This window comes from Tigriopus californicus, chromosome 6 (assembly GCF_007210705.1).
Source record: "Tigriopus californicus strain San Diego chromosome 6, Tcal_SD_v2.1, whole genome shotgun sequence".
NCBI classification, from domain to species: domain Eukaryota; kingdom Metazoa; phylum Arthropoda; class Copepoda; order Harpacticoida; family Harpacticidae; genus Tigriopus; species Tigriopus californicus.
The window spans coordinates 9,392,130-9,416,778 of NC_081445.1; the positions used below are offsets into that span (position 1 = coordinate 9,392,130).

Here is a 24,649-nt window from a genome sequence, read left to right on the forward strand (position 1 = left end):
ATGATATCATAATTTATATTCAAGAGCTAACTAAATGTGCTCCCAACTTACATTGAGTAGGTTTTTGAAAATTTTAGTTTTTATAATGTTTTTAGGTATGTAAGTTTTTTATGTGGGCTAGAATTTCATAAACCAAAAAAATCAAATTGTTCCCCACAATTTTCTGAGGGAGAAAAATGCCAAGATGTGCTTGGGAATTTCCATCAAAACTTTAAAGGGTATTTTTACCACTGTGGAGAGACTGTCAGTAATGCGAAGCTTGTGAAGCGGGGCAACGAATATTATAAAAAGGAGATGCCCCAAGATGGAGCCCTGGGGAACACCTGACTTGACATCATGTATGTCACTTAGGGATCCCTCGACCTTAACAATTTGCTTCCTATCCTGGATGAAGCTTCTTATCCAATTGAGAACCTTGCCTTGGATCGGATCCCAATGTCATGAAGTCTACTCAACAAAAGGCCGTGATCTACTTTATCAAGGGCCTTGGCAAAATCAAGATAGACAACATCAACTGACTTGTGCCTTTCCAGTCCCTCAACGACGTGCTCTAAATGCGCAATCAGTTGGGCAACCGTGCTAAAATGTGCTCGGAACCCGTGCTGGCTAGGAGGAAGGACTTCATGGACTTCAAGAATTTGAGCAAGTTCGGACTTCATGATCTTCTCAAACACCTTCGCAATATTCGAAATGAGAAAAATCGGCCTATAGTTGCTGGGGAGTGACTTATCTCCCCCTTTAAAAAATTGGAATTAACAGATATTTTTATTTTACATAGCCCATGGTCAATGGATAGTGGAGCTACCCTTCTTTACCATTTGTATTATTGTTAGCATTAACAATGTGATAATGTCTTAAGCTATGATGAAATTTTCGTTCAATTGACATCGTGAGATAAAAAAAATTGTGTGAGGCCTCAAGGGAAATTAGAATTAAAAAAACCAGAAAGTAGTAATGCACCATTCCTTGGTTAGCTTAAGCGGCTGAACAAACTGTTTTTTCTTTTTAGATTGACCAATGACAACGGAACACAGGACAGATTTGCCGCCTCGAAATGTACCCAGAGTAGTACAACGGAAAATTTAAAAACCATGAACTCAACCTCTCATTGAATTTTGAAAAAAATCTTAGTCACGTAATCCAAGCCAGGTCGATTCAATCATTCAAATCATAGACATTCAAAATTATAGGGTGGAACTGGCAAGATATAGGCTGTTGCTAGAAGAATTTTTGGCAAACCTGTTTTTTCTTTGCTTCAAGTTGTTTGTTGTCCAAATTTAGATTCAGCTAAACGGGTGACACAACATGGACGAACAAATAAAATTTCCAGTTCCAAAATATTTTTGATGTCAGTGGTTGCCAGAAACATCCAAGCACTCCTTGACAGTAAATCAAAAGTGAATTAACCTTTACAGAGCAAGAAGAGCCATCTATTTCATGATCCTTGTATTCTAATGTCAATCATCTTGAATTTATATACAATTCAATACGTGAAAACTGGAGCATAAGGGTTCAAATAATCAGCAGTAGCCTCTTAGAAATGATAAAGGGCGAAAACCGATCCAAGATATCACTTAAATAATCGTTTTAGCCTGGTTTCTTAATGAGATCAAAGCCTAGCGGGGTATCAAACGACAATTGGAAAGACCTCCAGTTAAATTGCGACCTCCATGGACTGACGAATTTTTCTTAAGTCTCAGCTTAACCGATAGATGGCAGGGTATATCAATTGAGATAAAACGACCTCTGGGGTCAGACTAGCTTCATACATAGACAAGTGGTCTATGCTTCATATTAATAGCAAAACTATAACTCATTTCATTATTTGATGTTTGATTTGAGCTAGTCCCTGTTGTCCTATTAGATGATGAATGATGATTGAGGTGTTTTAAACAGAAAAACACAGGATTGTTCCGAATACTTTAGGGCAAGGATTGAGGAATATTAAGGCAAAATAGTTTTGAAGTGTCTTGAAGTACAGTCGGATCTTAATTTTACAATGTGTTTGATTTCTTGAGAACATTCGAGACCCATATAATAACAGTTGTAAAGAATTGGGTTTTCCCAGAAAATACTGTAAATTCGAGATTTAATGCTAAATCGAGCATTGGGATGCAATCGATATCCATCCGATTGTATTTGCACGTTCCCACGTTCTGGCCATGTTCCCAAACAGCCAAATGTATCTTCTTGTCATAGACACTTAATTAGTGCGACTATTTGTGGGAATCTATGTGACCTTTCAAGTCGTTCAGAAGGCTAAAAAAGAGGGATTATTTTCAGACCCTCACAAGGAGGAATTTAAAGACTACATAAGAAGCAGATTTGAATGGAAAGGTGGCTCCCGCGCGGTACTTTTATCCCCAGTCTAACACAGACGTAAAGATTTTAAAGCCATATCATGTTGCAAGAACCAATATTCATGAGTGCATGACTCTTTGTTGATATGTGGACGAAATGAGAATCCAAAAAAGGCCCCATCAGCGTTTCCAGCAAAAATTTATCCCATTGTTGCACGCTTCTCGAATTTATCCCAAACTCTCTGGACAACCCTGTACAAGTCAAGCTCTTCCCAATTTGATGTCTTTTATCTGAAAGGAAATGTTGGACAACACTTTGATGCCACTCCAAAATAATATTGCAAAAAAAATTCACGACCAGTGTTAGATTAGGAAATGTCTAATATTGTTATGTTCCTCGATAATGATAACTGAGTGGAACGGGTATATTTACATATTGGAAATGAACAAAAGAGAGCAATGGTGAATGGAGGAGAGAAGGCTTTAAAAGTCAATAAATGAAAACCGAGAAAAATACAATTCTAAAAAGTAGTAAGACGAGAAACCTCCAAACTTTCCCCCGATAACGATATCCGCAACAACCACATCAGACAAACCCCTTCAAGTTCACACTCATTTGTATGTATGAAGAAAAGTTCCGCAAAATCTCGTCTGTTGCGAGTGCACATCCGGTTGATCCACGTGTCATCCAATGTCTCTGCACTTGGTTCCTTGCAGAAAAATGTAAAGACCGAAAGGTCCCTTCGGCTTCTTGAAGACCATGAGCGAATGAGCGAGGGAAGGACCGATGTCTCTATTCCAGAGAGAACTTCACAGTATCTTGTATATGTATGTATAGAAACTCTCGAGGGGACTTCAGTTATTCCCCAGCATCCAAGAGCGACGGTTGGTGTTCCATTCGACGTCATGGATCATCCAATCTCCGTCCAGAATTTAAGTGAAGTGTACACTTTGAACGGTTCTAATTTTGCTCAGTTTTGCACCGTTAACCGGACAACTCATCATCTGTGTCAGATCTCCCAACGGTTCCCACAATTTGCAGCCGTGATCCCAAGTCATTGGTTGGAACAAGGCTTCATCAGTCAGTTGGATGGAACTTTGCTCAGTGTCTGTCTGGTTTTTCTCATCCTCGTCTCTTATGGTGCCAATACATTGTGGTTGGTGATTTACAGAAGGTGAAAGTAGTCCCTTGGGACCTGCGGGAGGAAACACCCTTAACGATGCTGCATATTACTTCTAGGAACCCAAGTTTGCAGACCCCAACCAATAAGTTAGCCATCAGTTTAATTTTGGCAGATTTTCTCATGATGACCAAAACGTGGTTGTTGGTGGTGAATGCCTTTGCGGGCGGGCCAATTTTGGGCACCACAGGTACGGCAAAGAAAGCACCATCTTGTACAGTATATTTAGTCCCAATTTTCATATTCTGGGTACAGGTTGCATTGCCTTTGCATCACTTGGCACCCAAGCGGGATTGGTCCAGATTTGGACCATCACCATCATCTCCTTGGACCGTGCTAATGCCATTCATTATCCGATTGTGAAGTCCAAGCGATTCACGCATATTCAGGTGAGCATCATTGAATAAAGAGAATATATGCTTTTTAGAACCATTTCAATTGGAACGATGAAGGGCCTTTGAGATCGGAGCTAAAGTTGGCAAATTTCTACAGTAAAACCTAAAGGCAAAAATGATATAAAAATCCTGCGTAAAAAGCATGTAAATATTGGAAGAAAACTGAATGAGATAACTACATACCTGCCTGTTTTTGGAATTGTTTCGTTTATTGCTAGGTGGACACAAGTTTTGATATACTTTTTGTAAACTTTAAACGTTTTTAAATTTCTATGAATTTTATTTAAAATTGCTACAACATTTTTTTGGCTTTTCTACGCAGTTAATATGATGGAAAAGGGTGATATTATTTTCTGGCAGAATTTGCTCAACACAACCTATCCAAAGTACATGGAAAAAGGGTCAAATCCATCAATACAAAATATTTAGCCTGAGAAGACGCTTTGGCTTTGTATCTAAAATATTTATGGGACCAGTTCTCAGTTAAGGCCATGTCTTTTATGCTTGGTGAAATCACATGTTTCAGCCAAAAATAGCGAATCGAATGTCAACGAACAATGCTGCTTTTATAACGTACAACTTACATTCAGTATACGGTTAGATACTGTAATTGAAATTGGCAGCCTTGGAAGCGTATTGTTCCTGAAAATTTTATCCATCTTTAATTCAAATTGGATCGTCCTTGGGTTTTTCACATAACGGCTCCCCTAATTTCAAAACTATTGTAATTGATTCATGCCACAGCCAAAACCTTGACATATCACTATGTAAGTCAAAAAAAGCATCTCGTGGCACGTGGGAAATCGGTTAGTTAGCCCAATATGGAACCCTGATATTTCTTTTCTCAAACCAGGGTTACCTTTTTGCTCAAACCTAGTTTTTAACATTCCAAGTTTTCTGGCAACCTTGATTTAGAAAATTTATTTGATCCCATCACCATGGAAGTTGTAATAAATTAGAAGAAACCCCAAAATCAATTTTTTTGTGGTTTTTTACTCCAGCTTCATCGGCAATCCATCCCATTGAAAAATCAGGTACCTTACCCTTACAGCCTTTCAGCTGTCACCCACCAGCTTTGCAAACAAGTCCACCTGGCTAGCTCGCATTGCACTCGCTTGGCCCTGCTTCCTTTATGCTATCACTAAACTCAGGCCTCGTTTAAATTAGTTCATTTCAAGTGATCTGATGTCCTTGCCATTTGATGTTTCCACAATGGTCATTCGTTCCCCACTTGAAATCCGGCAAGGATAAGTTATAATAGAAAGCAAGATCCAGTTCGAAACCAATGGAACCTTTATTTCTTTTCCCCCTACTTTTGTGCAAGAATGGCAGATCAAGCCCAGAACTGACACCTGTCTACTGCTGGTTTCTCAACGCATTGTTAAGAGACGTGTCTGAGTTTGTCTGTTCTTTTGGAACAAAATGGATCGTTCAAGATCCACTAAAGTAAATTGTTTGCTGGTCTTGGGGGTCTGCCGAGCATTTTATGAAATGAAACTGATTTTTTTTTCTTTTAAGCATGAAGTTTCTGAAACCGGAAATCACGTGCACATGGTTAACGAAAATGACCTTTAGTTGCTGAAAGTGCTCAGGTGTCATAAATATTGTAAACCTTGTTAAACTAAAACATAAGATTCGGAATGCTGGTTCCCTTGGACATTCATTCCTTGTAAAAGCCTACGGAACACCTTCAAATGGGCCATTTCGATTTGTTTAGGCGATAGAGAATAAATCGATTAGCTCAAGCCCTAAGTTTTAATCCTATCATATGAAGGATACGTCTTGCCGTTCCAAAAGAAACTCCTTTGGCATTGTTAAGAATGATGGGAAAACTGAGCTTGTACTGTAGTTTTTAACGAGCATACTTCTCGAATATCCAAAGAAATTATTCAAGGCATGTCATTGACAAAACTATGAGTACATTTTAGGTGGTTCTAAATTTCATAATTCCGCATTTAAGGTTCTCTTTTAGAGATGTTGATGCCTCAAGGGATCTTTTGATGCTCAATCTGATCAAAAAGGTCACTTGAAATTAATAATATGCTTAGAATTTCAAACAACAAGAAAATGTGATTGATATTTGCTAGACGGAAACAATGACCATAAGTCACCCAAAAACGTACAGGGTGGAAAGAAATCACTTATATCAATATTCTTGAATGAGAGGCGTTATGACTTTATTGGTTGGTTTTTGAATACAAGAAGCCATTTGTTATAAAAAGGGTAGGAATAAATCAAGACCACCATTGGTGCCTCTCAAGGAATTGCTGAATTATATCAAATCTAAAGCTTTCATAATGAGGGCTTATGGAAAAAATCTAGTGCCATTTCATAAATCATCCTATTTTGGCCTGAAGAACAGAAGTACGAACAAAAGTAACCCTTGAGTTATTTTGACCCCCTGGAGACAACTTAAGGAATCCCGGATTCCAGGGCCTAAGGCTATTCCTGAATGATTCGCATTTCTTGCATTGAGCTTTCCACTGTCCAAGGGCTCGAGGATGGACACCGAAACCTCAACTACCTCCCTCGGGCTCTTGGTGGCTTTCAGTCTAGCCTTAGTTTTAATTCTAACCTCAAGGCTGCGCTTACTTGGCATTTTCTAACATGAACTTTTCCCCTGTTTTATCTTCAAGCCATCAAGCATTGGTGGGTTATTACTCTTCTTTAGGGTAAACTTTGTTCAGTTATGAATATCACTAGGTTTTCAATTGACCCTCGTAATGAAAGCACCGGTTGTAATAAGAACGATGGAATTTGATTTTGAAAAAAAGAGCCCCTGACTGCCCAATAATTCGTCAAACTGTTTTTATTGAAACAGAACACTGCCAAAAAGATGGCTGGTCTTTCACGCTTGCCGCCAAACTCCTAATACGTAGACGTGTTACTTCAAAACGTTACTGGCCATTTGGGAGTGACGTTTCTCTCCTTAGTACTCTACTTGAGACTAGTTTGATCAAGAGATTCTCTGTCCTCTGCTTACAGGTACTCATTTGCGTGGGAACGATTTGGGTCATAACCTCCGTATTTTCCATGGCCCCAATTTTTGGCTGGAACCAGTATGTCTCAGAGGTAAGATCAGCCTGACCTCATAATCCAAGCCAGATTCACTAGACCAGAGCCAGTCCATTTTTCTTAGGCTTACTTCTTGGGCTGTTCCTTCGACACTTGGAGCCATGAATTCTGGGATCAGGCGTATGTTTATACACTGATGGTCTTCGGCTACTTTATCCCGTTGATGATCATCTGTATGTCATATCTCAAAATATACTGGTTCACTCGACAATCACGCCAATGTGTGCTCAATCACATGAGACAGATTCAATCCCAGCTCTTGGATTCGGGCAAGAAAGACCAGGAACATGAATCGTCCTTCACTGAAGCCACTCTCAACGGAAATGGACCTACAGGACACAGTGTTCTGTACTCGGATCAATATGCCGAAGAGTTCTTGCGGAAGACCCTCGAGGTACGTTAAATTACTCGTGTTTTCGCTTTGATGCCTGCCAAAGACCTATCCCGAATATGCAGCCATGTGATTTGATTTTTTGTCTATTTTTTATTTTGATCTCTTAATATGATTTTAGAAAGAAAAGTGCCTAGCTCGGATGGCTCTATTCATTATTGGCGTGTGGATTGTCACTTGGACCCCGTATGCAGTTATTGCCATGCTTCAAGAACATGGGTTGGGCTATTGGATCAGCCCAGGGATCTCTTTGACGGCCTTAACTCTGGCCAAATGCTCCTCCATTGTCAACACCTTCATTTATGGTCTCAGGTAAATTCATTGATGTGTCAGAATGAATGACCGTTTTTTGGTGTTACATTGTATTAATCTGTCAGAATGAAAGAACGTTTTTTGGTGTTTCATTGCATCAAAATGAAGATGTCAATGTTTATGACGACATGAGGAAAATAAATAGAAAAGTTGGATAAAATTTTTGGTCCTATCGTGGTTAAAAATTTTGATCGAGTGTTTGCTCCAAAAACTCCAGTTTTAATAATCAATTTGAACCTTTGAAACGTCACCAAAAATTGTCATGCAATCAAATTTTGTTCCACGTCAAGAAATCTTGTACAGCGATCCAAGATGCAACCAAATCTGATGGAAATTTCTCAAATATAAGGCCGAAACTTTGAGTGTTTATCTCACCTCAAGAAGGTCTGTTCAACTCGAGAGGAGTCATTCTTAGTGACTTCGCGAAAATTGCAAATGCAAAAAAGCAACGAATGGAAGTTCTTACTGATTTGGCAAATGAAACCACAATAAAGATCAATCCATGTCATCTTGTTAGTACAACAAGAGACATGGACCAAAGTGAATTATAATTGTCTCTCTTTACAGACTTCCTCATTTCAAGAAGCATGTCAATCAAATTCTTCCGTGGTTGAACAGTCCCTCCCAATCCAAGTCATCCGTCAAAGGAGGGATGCCATTGGACCTTCGGAAAGGTCCCCCCTTGAATTCCAAGAAACGCGTTCTCAAAGGCCGACGCCGTCAAGAGCCCAAAATTGACGCTAGTGTCAAAGGGGATCTGTCGAATTCGAACTCGAAAACCACGTCCAAAACTCAACATGTCAGCGTGAGCGAGATTCGAATTCAGCAAGTGCAAAAAAATCTCGAGATTGAACAAGCCAAATTTGAGGAGTTGTGCCAAGCCATTGAGGTAAGACCAGTCGATTTGAGCTCTTTTGTGGTCGTGCATCTAAGTGCTGTACTATTGTAGTAGCGATAGTGAAGCAAGCAAATTGTAGGGCCTCCAAAATTGGGGCTGGTTCAGAAAGAAAATGGATGGGCAATTTCATGGTGACTTCCTTCGAGAAAACTGAGTTGGTTTGAAAGTGACAAAAACTTGAGGTGGCAATTTCCACACTTTACTTCTAGAGACCAAATGTTTTTTGAGGTCGCTTGGATCTTTTTTTTTGTTTTTGTTTGGTTTTTAAGGGCCTTTCTAACTGCTGTAATCCCCAGTACTATGAAAATGAAAGGTTATAATTCGACTATTCATTACCTTTCAATCTTTATATGATATTTGGCCTGTCAATGAATTTGAGTTGGCAGACCAAGCTATTCATTGAATGTAGGGTTGATCTGGAATTCTATCTAAAAATTCGTCCCAGTCTGACTTGAAAAATGCAACCGGATCAACAAGGCCCTTCGTATTCCCTGCTAATTTTAGAGGGAAGCAGATCTAAAAAAAAGATGAGAGCGATCGTGTCTACAACATAGTACATATCCTCCATATTGTTCAATTCAAGATCCGTTTCACACATATGAGCAACCAAAACTTTGGTGACAATGTTCCACATTTTAAGTACGGAATATGCAGCAGCGAAATTTACATCAATTGACTTTTCTGCTATTGTGAACTAACCACTAACAAATGCAGGTTATTTCAAAATATATTCCAATGCATTTGCGATATGACTCTTCTTAGGAGTGACTTTGAATCAAAGTTTAAGTTCAAATTTCGACAGCTTGACAGTTTAATATGTGAGAGTAAACTTATGTGGTTTTACTTAAAAGGCACAAAGTCAGCTGGAGGCAGTAACTAATTGGAGTTTAAAACAAATGTGAACCAAACTGGATCACACGTTTCCATTTTACCTTGAAAAAGATGTTTGGCATGCCGTATCTTAAGTTTTATTTACAATAGTCAATAGGGCAATTGTTTGTGCCAGTTGTTTTTGGCTCCTTGATTATTCAAAGACCGCTAATACTACTACTTGCTGATAAGGCGTAGTACTTATTGACTGAACACATCATAAACATCTGGTTGTGTCAATGCAATAATAGTCCTTTGATGCGGAAATGGGCAGAATGGCTTATAGTGATTCATCTATGTTTCCAATGACAGTTGGTACTACGAAGGTCCATCATAAAACGACCTGAATAAATAAAACAAACCCTCATCTATCTCTAAAGTGCCTTCTATCTGAAATGCAATAAGCAACAACATGGGTTTTGCAGTATTGCGAAAAGAGGGGCCAAAGTTCACATATTTACACTTTTGATCACATAGGTCAACATTATTTCAATGTAAACGTTACATCTCAAAAAATAAGATAAGCATAACAATAATTATATGTCAATATGCCTTGGAAATACGCTTTGAAATAGATACAGCTCTATCATTTGAGTTTACAAATGGAACTGAATGGAACAAATATTTCCGTTCCAGGCCCGTTGGTTAACCGAGGAACCATCTCAATCAAATGTCATCCGAAACTACCGAATGCCTGAAAACTTGTATTGGGAGCTTAAGGCTGACTTGGCCGAGTTGGTCCAGGGTTCTCATCTCGCTCCTTCCACATCCGGAGGAAACCATTCTTGCCGATGAGAAAGTTCTTCCGACCCTTGGACAAAAGTGATTTTTATCTTCCCAACTTTTCCCTAAATGTGTTTCGATTTTTAAATCACCTCTGTTAATCTTCAGAAGTTCCAGCCACATATTGTACGAATAAATTGATCAATCATCCAAAAGCCCCTCTTGATTCATAATGCTTCAAACTTCTTCCAACGTACTTTGAAGACAAGATATATATTTTCAAATTGGCGTTATCAATATCCGAAGGTGGCACCATCTACCGTTCTAAGGGCTAACATTGAGGAAAATGTCGGTTATTGTTGCTCATCTTGAATCAAAAAAGAAAGGCATCACCAAAATTGAGGAGCAATTTGCCTCATTGGGTTTACCAGCATATTTTGAGTTGAAGGGTTTTACAATAATTAAAAAAAAATTGAACAGAGCTCTCTGACGATAAAATTCAGAACCATTATTATTTTACTCAGCAGAAAGACTGTATTGTCTTAGATACCAAAAAATGGTGTTAGTTGATGAATGCACTTGAGATGGTGCTCAAATGATGATTTTCGTCAAGGTTGTGGATCTTGCAGCTAATTCAAAAATTGAAATTTCTGAATTGTTTTCAAGTGGCCCATTTACCATATGGTTCAAATATCAAAGTATTGTTGTGGAATCAATGGTTTATTTTTACTAATTTTTGTTCGCCTCTATTAGGGCATCATCCAGTTGTGACGTGACAAACTGCACACTTCCATTTGATATTGGTTTAAATGCTAGACGTACCTCATGTATATAATTGAAGAAGAAGCGTTTTTTTAATCGGTTTATCTACTGATCTAGAAATGGAAATGCACAAGCCTACTGAAAAAGAGGCGTGTCCTTTAAGTAGCAGTTGTCTAATAATGTCAGCACAAGGTTTGAGAGGTCACTAGGATATTTTTCAAAACAGTAGAGGTACTAAAAACAAGATGCAAAGAGCAATGTTAAACAAAACACTTTTCTAAGGTTTCAAAAGTCTTTTGTAAGAACGAAAAACTCTAATTCATCAAAGTGAGGCAAAAACATAGCTTTTTGAATCTAAAGAGTATTTTAATTGAGTAAAACTGTGACAGTGTACATGAACCATTGCTTTGATTTACATATCGATTGGAATTTCAATTTAATCCTTCACAAAGAACTTTTAAGCCTCAAATGTACGAGTGACCTCTCAAAATTTAATGGTGACGTCTTTTTCCTTTTTTTGCTTCAATGTTCCAATTTTGTCATGTAGCACTTGAAGCACAACATGGTAATGTTGCGCTCCATCGCCAGATGAGAGGGTAAGCGCCATCTGTGGGCTGATTGCCATCATTGAAAAAAATCATTGACTCACGTGCTCTTTTGTGATGTTTTTCCATTCGGGAACGCCGTTAATTCCTTTACGCTCTGTTTCTGAGGATTTTCTTTTCCTCGGAGAAACACTTCTACTTTTGGCTCTTGTCGGGCTTTTGCTGCCTTTTTCTTTTTGATGATGGTTGTTGTTGTTATTATTGTTGTTGTTGAGATTCATATCTGGTTTAGCGGATGTGGCAGATTTTCCAACTGCGGCTGATTCTTTGCGCGGAGAGGCAATAATCCGGGGCGCTTCCGGGATGAGGCTACAATTCAGGTATTTAATTTTCTGAGGGTTGGTGATGTAGTAAGAAGGAGCTTTCATAAGCTACAAGAAAGAAAGAAAGAGAGATAAAAAAGACAAATTAGTGTACACTTGAGAAGGCACATACAACATCTTAAGATGAACTCAAGGGCCGTGTCAATCCGGAACATAACTTATTTATTAGTTCGTGTACGGATCTGTGCTTTTCTGCAATCTCCGTGGGAGTCTTTTATGAAAGCTGAAAAGAGGTTGCTTCAATGGAGCTACGACTAGCCTTTTTTGTTCGTGACATCCAGTATGAAGCTATTGAGTAGGAGAGTCACAAAAGTTTTCACACATATCGTCTGATCTTCTTTCAAATTGAGGTGTTAACCTTAACCGACAAATTCCTTCAACATTTTATTTTGCTCCGACTGATTTTGTTACAGGGGTTGCATGCTTTATGAAACTTTTCTTTGTGAATGAATATATCTTGGCCAAAATCGACATTCGTTGGTGGAAGGAGGAAAATAAGGTCGCACGTGAACACGTTTTTGTAAACATTCATGTGAATATTGTATATCACAATCATATCAAATAACATCTCGAAAGATTTGCCTGCCAATAGAATACCTTTGCAAAAGGAAAAAAATACGCATTTCAATCTGAAACCACACCGAAGAAAATTGGTGGAATCCATTCGCAAGAATTTCCATAAAGCTCATTCTATTTTGAGCTGAGGAAGTCCAAAAGTTGAAATAATTTTTCGGGATTTTAGACGAAAACAATCATGCATTAGGTCACTTACTGAGCACATTAGCAAGGAAACTTTGAGTGCAATAAAGCGTGCATTTTTATCAAGGCATTTGTGACGATATTGTAAGAAACGAAATTACAGCAATTCGTTCCTTTTTTTCCAAAAAGGAACTGTAGTTTCATCACAACATTTTTAAATTTGCAATTGCAACGACCCCAAAACTAAAAAAATACTCGTTGCTCGTTCCTTTTCAGCTTCCAGAAAGGCCTTTGATTTTTTGTTTATATCGTGACAGCTGAGGAAAGTTAAGGCTCAGCCCCTCGGCTATGCATAATTTTTTGCTATTTCCATGTACTCGTAGCATATTATGAAGAAAGAAAGGCAGGGTTGACAATTGCGCTGGCTCGTAACTGCTCTCAGGGTGTTCTTGTTGGGGGACCAAATATCAGATAAAGATTGAAAGGTAATAAATAGCCGAATAATAACCTTTCATTTTAATAGTACTGGGGTTTACATTGTTCGTAGCGGTGAGAAAAGCCTGTGAAAAACCAAGCCAAAAAGAAACAACATTTTCTCAATCAAATTTCGCTGGACTGAAGACCTGATTCAGTGCAGTTGTCAAGCAAGGAAAATTTCTCGTTGACTTGAGTCCTCAATCATTATGATTCAATACATTTTGAACAATTATCCTTAGATTAAATGTCAATGCTCATTATTGAAAAATGTTGACACGAAGCCTTCTAATGTTGCACGTTAGGGCTGCTTGAATAAAAAAACACAACTTATTTAAAGAAATCTGCTCTTGATGGGGCAAAAACCATAAAATGTTGGTCATCTAAATTTTAAGGAAGTAACGAGTAACGAGTAACACCACTACATTTTTTTCAAGTAAAGGTTTGGTAACGTAGTACTATTTTTGACCAAAGTAATTGCAACTGTGATTCGTTCCATTTAATGAGGAACGACTAATGCTTTGATTATTATCAAGAGTAGTTTTGGGGCAATTTTAAGGTCCAAACTAATTTGAAGCCAGTTTTGGAATTAGTTCATTATCTGCACAATTTACTTTTATGAGTTAGAGACCGGATTTGAAATTGATGCGTTTTGGCATTCTTCTTTTTTTCGATGAAAAATGTATTTCTTTTCTAAAGTGGAGAATTTATCAAAAATGAAAACATCGGTGGATGACGTATGAAATTGAATGGGAAAATTTTTCTGAGTAGTTATGGGGCGTAGGGGGTTGAAGCACTTGAATCTAATTTACCCTGCAATAATAGAGGCCCTTGTATCAACAAATGAGGGATGTTTAGGCTAGGTAAGGGGTTTGTTAGGGTTGGGTTATGTTCGGAAAAGCGACCGTTTCACCCTTCCCCTTCCTGTTCTTTGTTCTCTGTAAGTCCGCTTGAGTTTAAAGCTAATAGGAAGGTTGTCTCTAATGATGTGTTTCAGCACTAAGAAACATCTTAATCTTGAGTCATGCATGCCCTTTAATTGCTAACATTATCACATCACCTACAATACATTGAGTAGAGTTGTCATGATCTTGAAAGGGTACTCGTCACTCTTTGTGTGCTCTTTTAAATACTAGACCTTCACAATTGACGACACTTTGGTAATCATTATACGGGTCAAAATGGGCTCGTCTATTGTTGTAGCTGCATTGTGTTCTGTTATTTTGGCTGAAGTGACAAATACAGCCCAAAATTGAAATCTTATTCCAAATTTACTCAAAAATTGTTGCTTTTAAAATGGTGCAAAAATTGAAAATTAATTTTCGTAAAACAGAAAATTGAAATCCAGTCTCTAGTGATGACTACCTAATGAGGTGCACTCCAATTGAAGTCGCAGTATGCGTGGCTATTGACAAGACCTAAAAGTCTATTCAAATTACTCGTATTGTTTTGTTTTATTTGTTACGAAGCCAGAATGATGGGTGTCCCAATCGAGAGATATTCCCGCTTCGTCATCACAGCCCAACATAAATTATTACCTCACCCTCGGGAATGACCGCAGGTTCGCCCATTTAAGCTGTTAAAGCAGCAACTCATGCTGTAATCAAATACCACAGAGAAGCTTGGACTTGGTTAGCCTGGGATCGACTCAGGATTCGCAAATTGGAAAGCGGATGCTCTACCAATACGGTACCCCAGCAAACCTAAATTAATCGTATTATTCTTGCCAACTATTTTGCATATACCAATTTTGAAGACAGTTTTACGGGCTTTTAAACCCTATTTGGGAATGATTTTCCAGCCACCACGTAGTGTTTGACAAAATATTTAGGCTAACAACTAACAATTGTGTTTGCCGTCATAAGGCATCCATGAGCAAAAGGTTGGTCCGTTATCGATTGAAAAAAATCTCATGATTGTTAACCCAAGTACGTTAAAAGTACAGACCAGGTCTTCGATCATCTCGAAATAGCAATCTTCCATATCACCCATTTCTTTTCTCCTCATTTCTACCTTACACTCTAAAAACTTATCAAAGCACTAACTCTCCCATGGACGACGAGCAGAGGCATTTGTGATAATAACCAATCCCCCTAGGGGCTCTCACAGATCCTGAAGTGTATTTAGTACCTCATCAGCTTTGTGATCCTCTGCTCCGTACTCGATGAGCCAGTTGTACATCGCTTTGTCATCCTCATCGGCAATGCCCGCGGCATAATGCAAGGCATAACGTCCATGCCTGTCAGTTACGTTCAAGACGGATCGGTCGGTTTTTTCCATCAAATGCTGCGCGACTTCTCGATGTCCGTTGGCCACAGCCTAAAAATGAGAACAGACACATGACACCAAAGGCATATTACAGAGGGTTGCTTTGGGAGCTGATTGGAACTCGAGCCTCACCCATGGTGGCCAAATTTAGGTGAAAAAAAGCAAGAATTTGCTTTGGGCAAGAAATACCTTTTAGCATTTTTCTATTTTCACGCCAAAGATTTTTTTTGAGGTCGTTTGAAAAATAGCATTGGACAATTAATCTTTTTTGAATCATTTTTTTAACTATCGTGATAAAACGTTAACTTGTGTTTTTAAACGAACAACTGGGTTTGGTGCCATTACGGTGTCAAAAGTTCATGACATGTTCGGTTTAAGATTTTTCCACAGGAAAATAGATGAAAGTGGCCGTTGTAAAAAGCATTTCATTCGGGTTTTGGAGATCCTATTTTTCAATTGAGAACTTCCATGGTATCGAGATTTTGAGATGGATTATGAGATTTATGTCACCTCTTGTTTGACCCAATTACTTTAAATAATTGGTTCGGATCTGGTCACCCTGAAACCAACCTTATGAAACGCTGGAATGCCATTGATATCCTTGGAAGTGTATATTGGCTGGCGATACTCTTTGTTGATGATTGGGTCCACGTTTCCCAAAACGGCAGCCTCGTGCACCTCTTTGATATCATTCTGAAATGAATGGACAATTACTCGCTTTAATCGAATCAAAGTACAACCTGCTGAAAAATGGTTGTCAACAAATTTTTCTCTACAAAGCACTGTACACTTAACACTCCAACTTAGTCTAAAAACGCTTTTCAATCTTATTAAAAAAGAGCTTGGTAGATGCTGAAGGATTTGAGGTGGTAGATAGTTCAAGTAAAAATGAATTATACTCACCATTAATTTCGGAGTGGCCTCTAGAAATTTCCTTATTTTTGAATGACTGGATGTTTGACCCGTGAGCAAATGCCCAAAGCCTTCCCAGACGACTCGTTCTAAATTGCTGATATCTCGCTCATGGATCCATATTCGTATGTTCGTGGGATTGATCTCCATTCCTGGAAACATGTTAATTTTGGCTCTCAACTCAGCTCAAAGGTTAATTTGAAACAAATCTAAATCAAAGTTAAGCACATCCGGTGCTAAAAGTGAAATTTTTGTAAACCACTTTCCTCTCATGCTACCCTTTTCAAATTTGAACTGATAATGTTCCAAGCTAAGTCCAAGACGCATATGTATTAAGGCTTGACCTATATGTTTTGTGGAAGCCTCCAACTTCCCTGTCTTTTAGGCTGGCAACCATTTTTCAGTAAATCAACAATAGACTATGAATAGACAGTTCAATGTAAATACGTGATTACCTCCGTAGCCGGAAAAGAATGTGGAGAATGGCTCATATGGATCCTCCGGTGAAACAAATTTGTGACACATGAAAACCCACTACTCAGACTGGTCCGCCAACACAAAACTAAACACTCTTAGTCATTCTGGTTCCAAATTTGCTTCAAGAGTCCTTTGTGGTGAGTTCCACTTTGGTCCTGTACTTCGCCTTGTCTGACCAGGTATAATAACCTTGATCTGAGTCCACAGAGATTATCAAGATTGCTGTCCCACTTGGAACTCTGGAACTCGAGACCAAGCCAGAATGGGACAATGGACTAATAATCCTTTTTCATGTGGGGAATCCTGACCTTTATGAATAGGAAATGATGGGATTCCAGGCCCCATTAGAGGGGTTTATAGTGATCCATCTATTTTTTCTAAAGTTAGAAATAGTACTGAACTATGTCTCTTTGGTTAGAGGTGCATGCTGGGATTTTCAACAAATTTCGATCAACAAAGGCCCAAGAAATGCTTTTGCAACAACGGGCTATCCCTAATCGAGACAAGAAAACGGATTAATCTTTTTTCCACGTACCAAAAAATAGAACTCTATGCCAACATCATTTTGCTGCAATCTCGGGAAAAGATCGTCCTAGCAGTTTTAGAAGGGTCCCCCATCGGACTTGAGCAAACGAGGATAAAACTTTCCACTTACCCTTGCTTGAGAGGGAACAAAAATACTCGTTCTCTGAGCTGGTTCCCACCAACAAATGATTGAAAGAAAGCTGGCCATGCAAATAACTCATACCAATGTCAATAGTGAGTAAACATCGTTTATTATTCAGTCACGTGTAGAACAATGCAGTGGGTGGTGGTTCAATTGATGAACGCGGCCGACCACATGTTTGGCAGAGTACGGACAATCTTCCATTGTGAACCCATGGGTGGGTTCGTACCAAGTGAACACAGGGGCTTCATGCTTAGAAGTACGATTCCATTGTACGCAAGTGTGAAAGGACATATAGTCCCGGGCATTTGAAAACAGTGTCGTCAACTAGGTCTACCAGGGAACTAACATAAAGAAGCAAGCAAAACGTTGGCAATGTGGGAGCCGAGGAGGAGTGGGATGCATGGAATAGCGAGAAATGATACCCTGGAGTGTCAGCTGATGGCAGCTGTCCATTGAATCACAGCTACCTCAGAGGTGATCTCTCTTCCTTACCATCTATGGCAGCGGGTCTGGGCGACGGCTTCTTCTCCGGACTGCTTAACTTTCGTTCCAAGGCTGCAAGGAACAAATAGTTCATGGTCAAGGAATTTCTTGTTCCAATACGGATGTTCATTTCTTTTGAAATGGCTCCTTCTGAGCATTGGGTGGCTAAGGCCAGAAAAGTGACATAAATATGATGAATCAGACATCATACTGTTTGTGTGTCAAGTAGTGACTGTTATTCGCGACGTGGAGAAGCTATCAATTAATTTCATTATGATAAAAAGGTTGTTTAAAGGAGTTAGTGTTGTAGATCTTACAGGGTGCAAAGAAATTAAGGGCCGCTCTTTGAGGCTTCTGAAAATCCTTTCCCCTTACTCGAATAATAATTTGATCATATTGAATCTGCAGTTTTCAACGAAAGGGCATATTGAAAATCCTAGCGCCATACCATGAATGATCCGAATTAACTCTAAAGGTTATTGGCAACCCTCTGATATTTGGCCACCGAAAGATTGACTCTTGAAATTCCAGATTTCGGCCCTTGGTCCGGTCTGTTCTAAATGAATTTATCGCATTTGCATGAGGTTCTCCACTTTCAAATGGTTTGAGGATAAACACTGAAAGGCTCACCAACGTCTCTTGGTCTTTGCCGGCCTTCAGGATGCCCTTATCTTTGGTTCTGGCCTTAAGACTGCGCTCACTTGGAATTTTCAGTCATTGTTTTGACGGCAATCGCTCAGAGGGTTGCCCATTGCCTCTGGGATATCATTAGACCATTTGTAATATGCCTCTATGTACTAAACAGTGTCTGTTAAGGAATCCTTGTGGTTTAATGTGAAAGAAATCTTTGAGCCATGAGATATATAGTTAAAAACAGCCATGGAGGCCCTTAATTTCTTTACACCCTGTATGCTGAAACATGCGAAAACGTATGTTTGCTTAGTCCCATTCCTTGACCAGCCTGGATGAAACTCAATCCTAATTTTGTCCAGCAATGAGCCAAATTTGGCTTTTTAAGCGAGCCATCTTGCAAGAAACTAGCTGTTTGAACGGCAAATGACGATAGCTTCTTAATCTGATGACGCCAGGCTGAAATAGTCTATTCCCTCCTCGTAGCTCATCAACAGGCTCTCACCATGTTGAAATGTTCTGTTGAATGAAGTAACAACTACTATTGAGTTAACTTTTGCTAAATCAACATAAATCTCTTCATACGATTTCATTTCTGTCTTGTAATGTGAAAGAAAGATTTTGGATTTAGCGCACCAAAACTAAATACCACTTATATCGTCTACTTGGTTGCAAAAATAAAGGATCAAAACTCAATCAGTTGAAATCAAACACAACCAAACTGTTCGTTGTGGTATTGAAATACTCTCAATAGAAGATATGTTGTGTCCAGCTGCACTTCCGAGAAGAGTCGAGAAAGTCCCTGAAGAAAATGGAAACCTCGGCCACCTATTGTCTTGCGCCAACTCAGACGCAAGACTTGGAAACACTTGCCCCAGATGGTGTCCGTGTGGCAAAACTGGGCTTGTGACAACATTTGACAGGTTCTTTTGATAACAGGCACTTTCGCGCAACCGAGAGCTTGCTTCTGTAACACCCACACTAGTATTAGAATCTAAATTCACCACTCTTCCCTCACCTTCTTTAGTTTCTCGATCCTCTCGTTTGGATTTAAGACTCATGGCAGCCCTTTCTATTCCTGCCCCAGCCTTCAGCGGAACGCTCTTCTTAGGGGAGGGTGGCATCAATATCGGCTTTGGGTTCCAATCGGGGATGGTGATCTCATCCTTATGCTCCAAATAGTACTGAACAGTTTTCCCCTTGCTGTCCTCGGCCGACTCCTCAGATCCGGAGCTCACCAAGATTGTTTGGAACTCACTGGCCTTTGGGTTACAGGCCGTATAATGTAGAGGTATTCGACCGTCCTGTGGAATGAAAATTCTCAACTAGGAAAAAGCAATTCGGTTTGTATTGCATGTTTGGCTACTCAATTGGAATGGATTTATCTGACACAGAGTTTTTGACAATTTTATCTACATTTGGGACTTGACTTTAACGAGCGGGGACGCTTCTTCCGCTTTGCCTTTATTATTGGCGGAATCAAACCTTTCTTGGCGCTAAACACAAACATATTTCCATCCAGCTCTTGGTGTATGGGAGAAAATATGAATTGAGAATTCAAGCCGTGTTGCTCGTCACTCAAGGAAGTCCGGACTGATGAAGCAGAGCTACTGTCTCCATCCGGTTTGGACAATTTCTTTAACAGGTTATCCACAACTTGGTCAAAGCTATCAATGCCCTTTTCTATTAGACCCCCCTCGTCTTCCCCATCCTCCCGAATTATCACAAATTGGCGGTGTTTCAACTCATGCTTGACAGACTCCAAGATTTGACTTGACATTGAATCGCTAAAGTCCGTAAATAGCCGCACAGGCACTGAGTCTCGGCGAAGAAACTCTTCAGCTGGTGAAGCATCCGGCTTCGTTTCGCTATCTTCCAGCATAAGAAGGAATGCAGTTTCAAGAACATCAGTAGCCTCTTCTTCATCCATTATACTTTCCACATCTTCTTCTACCACAGGGCTTGGGACTTGAACGGTTGGAGGCAGCAACGGTGTGGCAGCCACCATCACTTTCTCCTTTGATTTGGCCTTTGGCGGGCGCTTTTTGAGCTTGATCTTTGCTGGAGCTTCCTTGCTTTGTGGGGTCTTTAAAGACTTCTTTGGGAGCACGCTGTTTGTTTTCGCCGGAGCTTGAGTGAAATGAACTAGGTTGTCGCTCTTTGATCTGGAGCGGTGGTCCAAAGGTTTTTGGATTGGCTTCAGTGACCCATTCCTGTCTTTATCTTTTTTATCCAATGGTGGCAATGGCTGCATAGACATCTTTGCTAAAGCTCTTGAACGCGCTCTTTCAGCCAAGCTTAAGCGCTTCCTTTCAGGACTAACCTTGGTTGGTGAACCTCTTCGGGTTTGGCGTTTGATGGGTTTGGATTTTAAAGATAACTCTGGATTAACATCATCGGTCTTGAGAATGTCCAAAAAGGCTGCCTCAAGAACCATTGAGGCCTCTTCCTCATCCATTTCAAGGTCTTCCTTTGGATTGAGATATCGAGAAATGAATGCATCCTTAACAAAGTCCTTGGACAGGTGGTTTTCATTAACCAGAGTATGTTCCTTTGATGAAACCTCCTTGATTTTGACCTTGCTCGAATCCACCTTGTCGTCGTCATCACTCAGTTGAAATGGATCTCGCGTTTCTTTTGGAACATCAACTCGAGGTTCTTCGCCATTAGAATCATGTGAGAGTGACAGAGAGGAGAGCCTCAAAACGTCACCGCTAACGTCGACCCCCTCGTCCAGGTCATCGGGCTTAACCAGTTCGTGATGGAAGGTCATAACTTCTGCATCTCCTCCGTCTTTCTTAGTCACTGGAACACAAATAGAATGCAATCGCTTCATTTTCATATTGGAATATGGTCTTTGATTGATCCCATCTGCTTGATCTGAGTCCTCGTCATCTCTAGCTACTCGTGATCCACGTCCCTGAATGATGGTCTTCCGAGCTTCCAGAGACGGTAATGGTGAGAATGGAACCATTGTCCCTCGGTTAGACATGGTCAAGGTGGATGCGTTATTTGTCTCTTCACTACTCGTGGAAGGTGTTCTGAGATCCCATAAGGATTTGGCCCGATCTTGAGGTGAACTCTTGGAACGGCCATGCGGTGTCTTGATCACAAAGATCCTTTCGTTATCAATGGAATTGAGCCCATCACTAGATTTGTAAAAACGTCTCAACTTCTTGTCCGACATGGACCATGGATTGCCATAGATCCACGTTGGTTTCTCGGATTTCGTGACCGGTGGAACAATTTTCAAAGGTTTCAGAATGTTGGGTCGTCCTTGGGGAGCAATCTGCCCTTGTAGGTCCATCCACGACTCGGTCCGAGGGACCTTGAACCTCTCCAAGTGCTTGTAGTAAGCGCCAATGGCTCGATTCTCCAATGATCTTCCGGCCGATCTTCGCCCTCCGCCATTACTCAGCGCCATCAGTTCCAGATCCGAATTCATTGTCGTCGACGGCTGAGAGGGGTTGGATATGGGTGCCAGGAACATCCGGTGTTCTCGGATCCAAGATGATCCATCCTGTCCGGATGATCCTCTTTCTACCCGGACCAAGCTGGGCAAATCCCCATTGCTCACACTGTTGTGGCGATGCAAGTCTCGATTAAGCTCACGACTGGCTGATGGGCTGAGCATGGTACTGGACAGCTGTGGCAAAACCATGATTGTACCTTTCCCCTATTCACCACTAGCGAGGCCCCGTCATATCAAGACCACTTATCAACAAAGGCCACGAATACCGGTCCTTATCTCCTTATCGGGTAGAGCGTTTAGTCTTCCTCCGCTTCAAGAAGAGCTCTTAACAAGTCACATAATTATCGGTTTTCCCTTGTCAGCTGACGAATTCGATTATTCACAAAACTCTCAAAAGTTCGCGGCCGGTTTCTCAGCCAGTTTCTTTCCGCCAAGTCAACTCAGGGGAATCACAACAACTCCACAAATTGGACCAGGTGAAGAAGCCAGTTCATAAAGCATGACCAAGAAAAGTGCACCAAGGTAACTGTGAAGTTGGGAAAGCAACTAACCCCTCCTCTGTCCCTTGTTCGTGTCCTGATGGTCTTCACTCTTCACCACTTCCTGGCCTTGGTTGGTCGCTTTTTCATTTAACCAGGGAACGACACTCACCACAAACTTCAATGTTGACTGGGAAGAGGACCGAATTAAGAAAAAGGCCACTCAGGGAAAGCATGTCTCGGTCTTTGGACAACAGTACAACAACACACGCAGCACATTCAGATGTATTACGTAGTACGTACCGACTTGTACCCCTTTCTTGTGCCAAATAAATCTGTGAGCCGCGAGAGCTTCCAAATCTTCTCTGAGGCCGAACTGATTGAAAGGAATTTGACACGTAATGATTGTCTGCTCACGAGTATTGGGATTCGAGGTCATTGACTGGAGCACATTTTGAACCCAGGTTCAGCCATGATGGTAAATTGAAGCGTTCAAAACCGTGATAAAACTTGTCTTTTGATTTGATTGATGAGAGAGGCAATGCGAAAATTACATGTGGAGCTCACCACCAAATATGTCATCAATGCAGGTGTCATTGAAGGATTGGAAGCTTTATGACAAATCACGACCAACATGCATGTTCTAACATACTTCTGGGGAAATCATACGGAATAAATTCGAATAATTGGAACAATAACTTTGAAGCCAGTACTCACAAGTTTGGACGCATCCAATGAAAACCATTCAGTGAGATAAAATTCAAGGCTTTTGATCTGATGAGTGTTTTCTTTGAACGTTCCGAAGTTGCTTGGGGCGAAATTCTTAGAGCGGAGATTATGCCTTAGAGCCTTTCTCATTCAGGGTTAAGGTCAGCTTTAAAAGCGCTAGATATGTGTCGTATTCAATGCAAGGTAATGGCGAAAAGTTCAGTGGATGATCGAAACTTATTTGAACACCTCAAGGTCAGTTTGTAATCGATACCAATAGCTTTCAGACTTATTTCGTTTTTGATACCGATTATGCAATAAAGTTACAATATCAAACTCCAGCAATGTGTTAGAAATAATCTTGATAATGTATTAAACGTATTGACAGGTCGCTATGTCTTATATTTCAAAAAGGCCCTAGAACCGTTGACGTATATTTAGTCGTAATTTGACATACAGTGTGTCCCTAAATTGAGTTCCCCTGATGAATTTACACGTCTTCAACATTACCTCTTTTGCAAAAGATTCATTTAAATAGCTTTGAACAAACTAAAGAATAGTAGCCGCCTTACATATCAAACAAGATCAGTCATCGGCTTCTTGTTTGAGATTATATTTTCACCAGAATACTTAGTGATTTCGTTTCTCACGTTTTAAACCCTGTTTTATGTTATTGGCTTGGTATGCAAAATGGCTTTCCAGGTCAAAGCCATAGCTGATAGCCTTTGAGAAGGCGGATCGGAAATTATCTTTGTTCTAGAGAATGTTCAGATGGTTCAGCAACCCTCCAGACTTGTCTTCAATCGAAAATTTATGAGTATACCTCCACAAGGAGTTAGTTACTTTGACGGTCGAAATCAATGTCGATGCTCCGAACAAAATCGTTAAAAAGTGTGGAAACATATTTTAGCTGAAACTCAAGAAAAGTCTTATCAAAGTGCAACCAATCGCATCAGAAATCGTATTGAGCTTGGCGTGGCTACCCAGGTAAGCAATAGCCAAATGCATTGAACCTACGCTAGCAGTTTTAGAGCAAATAAAAGAGGAGGAACTCAATTTCGGGACACACTGTAATACCGATTTGTGGATATCCAAAACTTTGTTTGAACATTTATTTAAAGAATGCTACTGTTTTTGTGATGGAAACAGCAGTCATAAGTAGCCCGTTTGAACTACATAAATCAATCGACATAAATCAAACGATGTTTCCTTACACATATCTTCGTATCTTACCCAGTCTTTGACTTCCATGGTTTCCGGAAACTTGTCCAAAAGCCAATGAACGATGTCACGATGCCCCAAAAACACGGCCTTGTGGAGAAGACCAAAGCCTTGGTCATCCTTGGAAATGGCCAACTTACGTCGTGTCAGATTAACTTGCAGCTCTGGCAAGTCATTCTGAACGACGGATTCATGAAGATGCTCGATCTTTTTCTGTAACAAAGGCCAGAAAGGAGAGTGAAACGTTTGTGACGACCTGACCATGTCAAGTGGGCCTGAAAGGCAACCATGACATTAGAACCCGGACAATGAGGAATGTGG

General features: G+C 40.1%; 2 protein-coding genes across 2 annotated transcripts in view; one reads left to right on the plus strand and one right to left on the minus strand.

The window, feature by feature from the left end:
- LOC131881790 (uncharacterized) overlaps positions 1–24,649 on the minus strand; it is a 44,558-nt gene that overhangs the window by 10,067 nt on the left and 9,842 nt on the right. Inside the window, exons 13-19 of the mRNA XM_059228746.1 lie at positions 24,341–24,541; positions 19,467–19,752; positions 17,828–17,890; positions 16,180–16,340; positions 15,847–15,969; positions 15,139–15,327; positions 11,557–11,883 (exon numbers count right to left, since the gene is read on the minus strand). Of these exons, the coding sequence (XP_059084729.1) occupies positions 11,557–11,883; positions 15,139–15,327; positions 15,847–15,969; positions 16,180–16,340; positions 17,828–17,890; positions 19,467–19,752; positions 24,341–24,541 (1,350 nt within the window). The remainder of the gene's footprint in view (positions 1–11,556; positions 11,884–15,138; positions 15,328–15,846; positions 15,970–16,179; positions 16,341–17,827; positions 17,891–19,466; positions 19,753–24,340; positions 24,542–24,649) is intronic.
- LOC131881791 (rhodopsin-like) lies at positions 3,180–10,593 on the plus strand. The gene is made up of 8 exons (XM_059228747.1): positions 3,180–3,475; positions 3,541–3,671; positions 3,737–3,870; positions 6,862–6,948; positions 7,016–7,345; positions 7,464–7,654; positions 8,222–8,543; positions 10,059–10,593. The coding sequence occupies exons 1-8, from the start codon at positions 3,207–3,209 to the stop codon at positions 10,215–10,217; spliced, it is 1,623 nt and encodes a 540-aa protein (XP_059084730.1). The 5' UTR covers positions 3,180–3,206; the 3' UTR covers positions 10,218–10,593.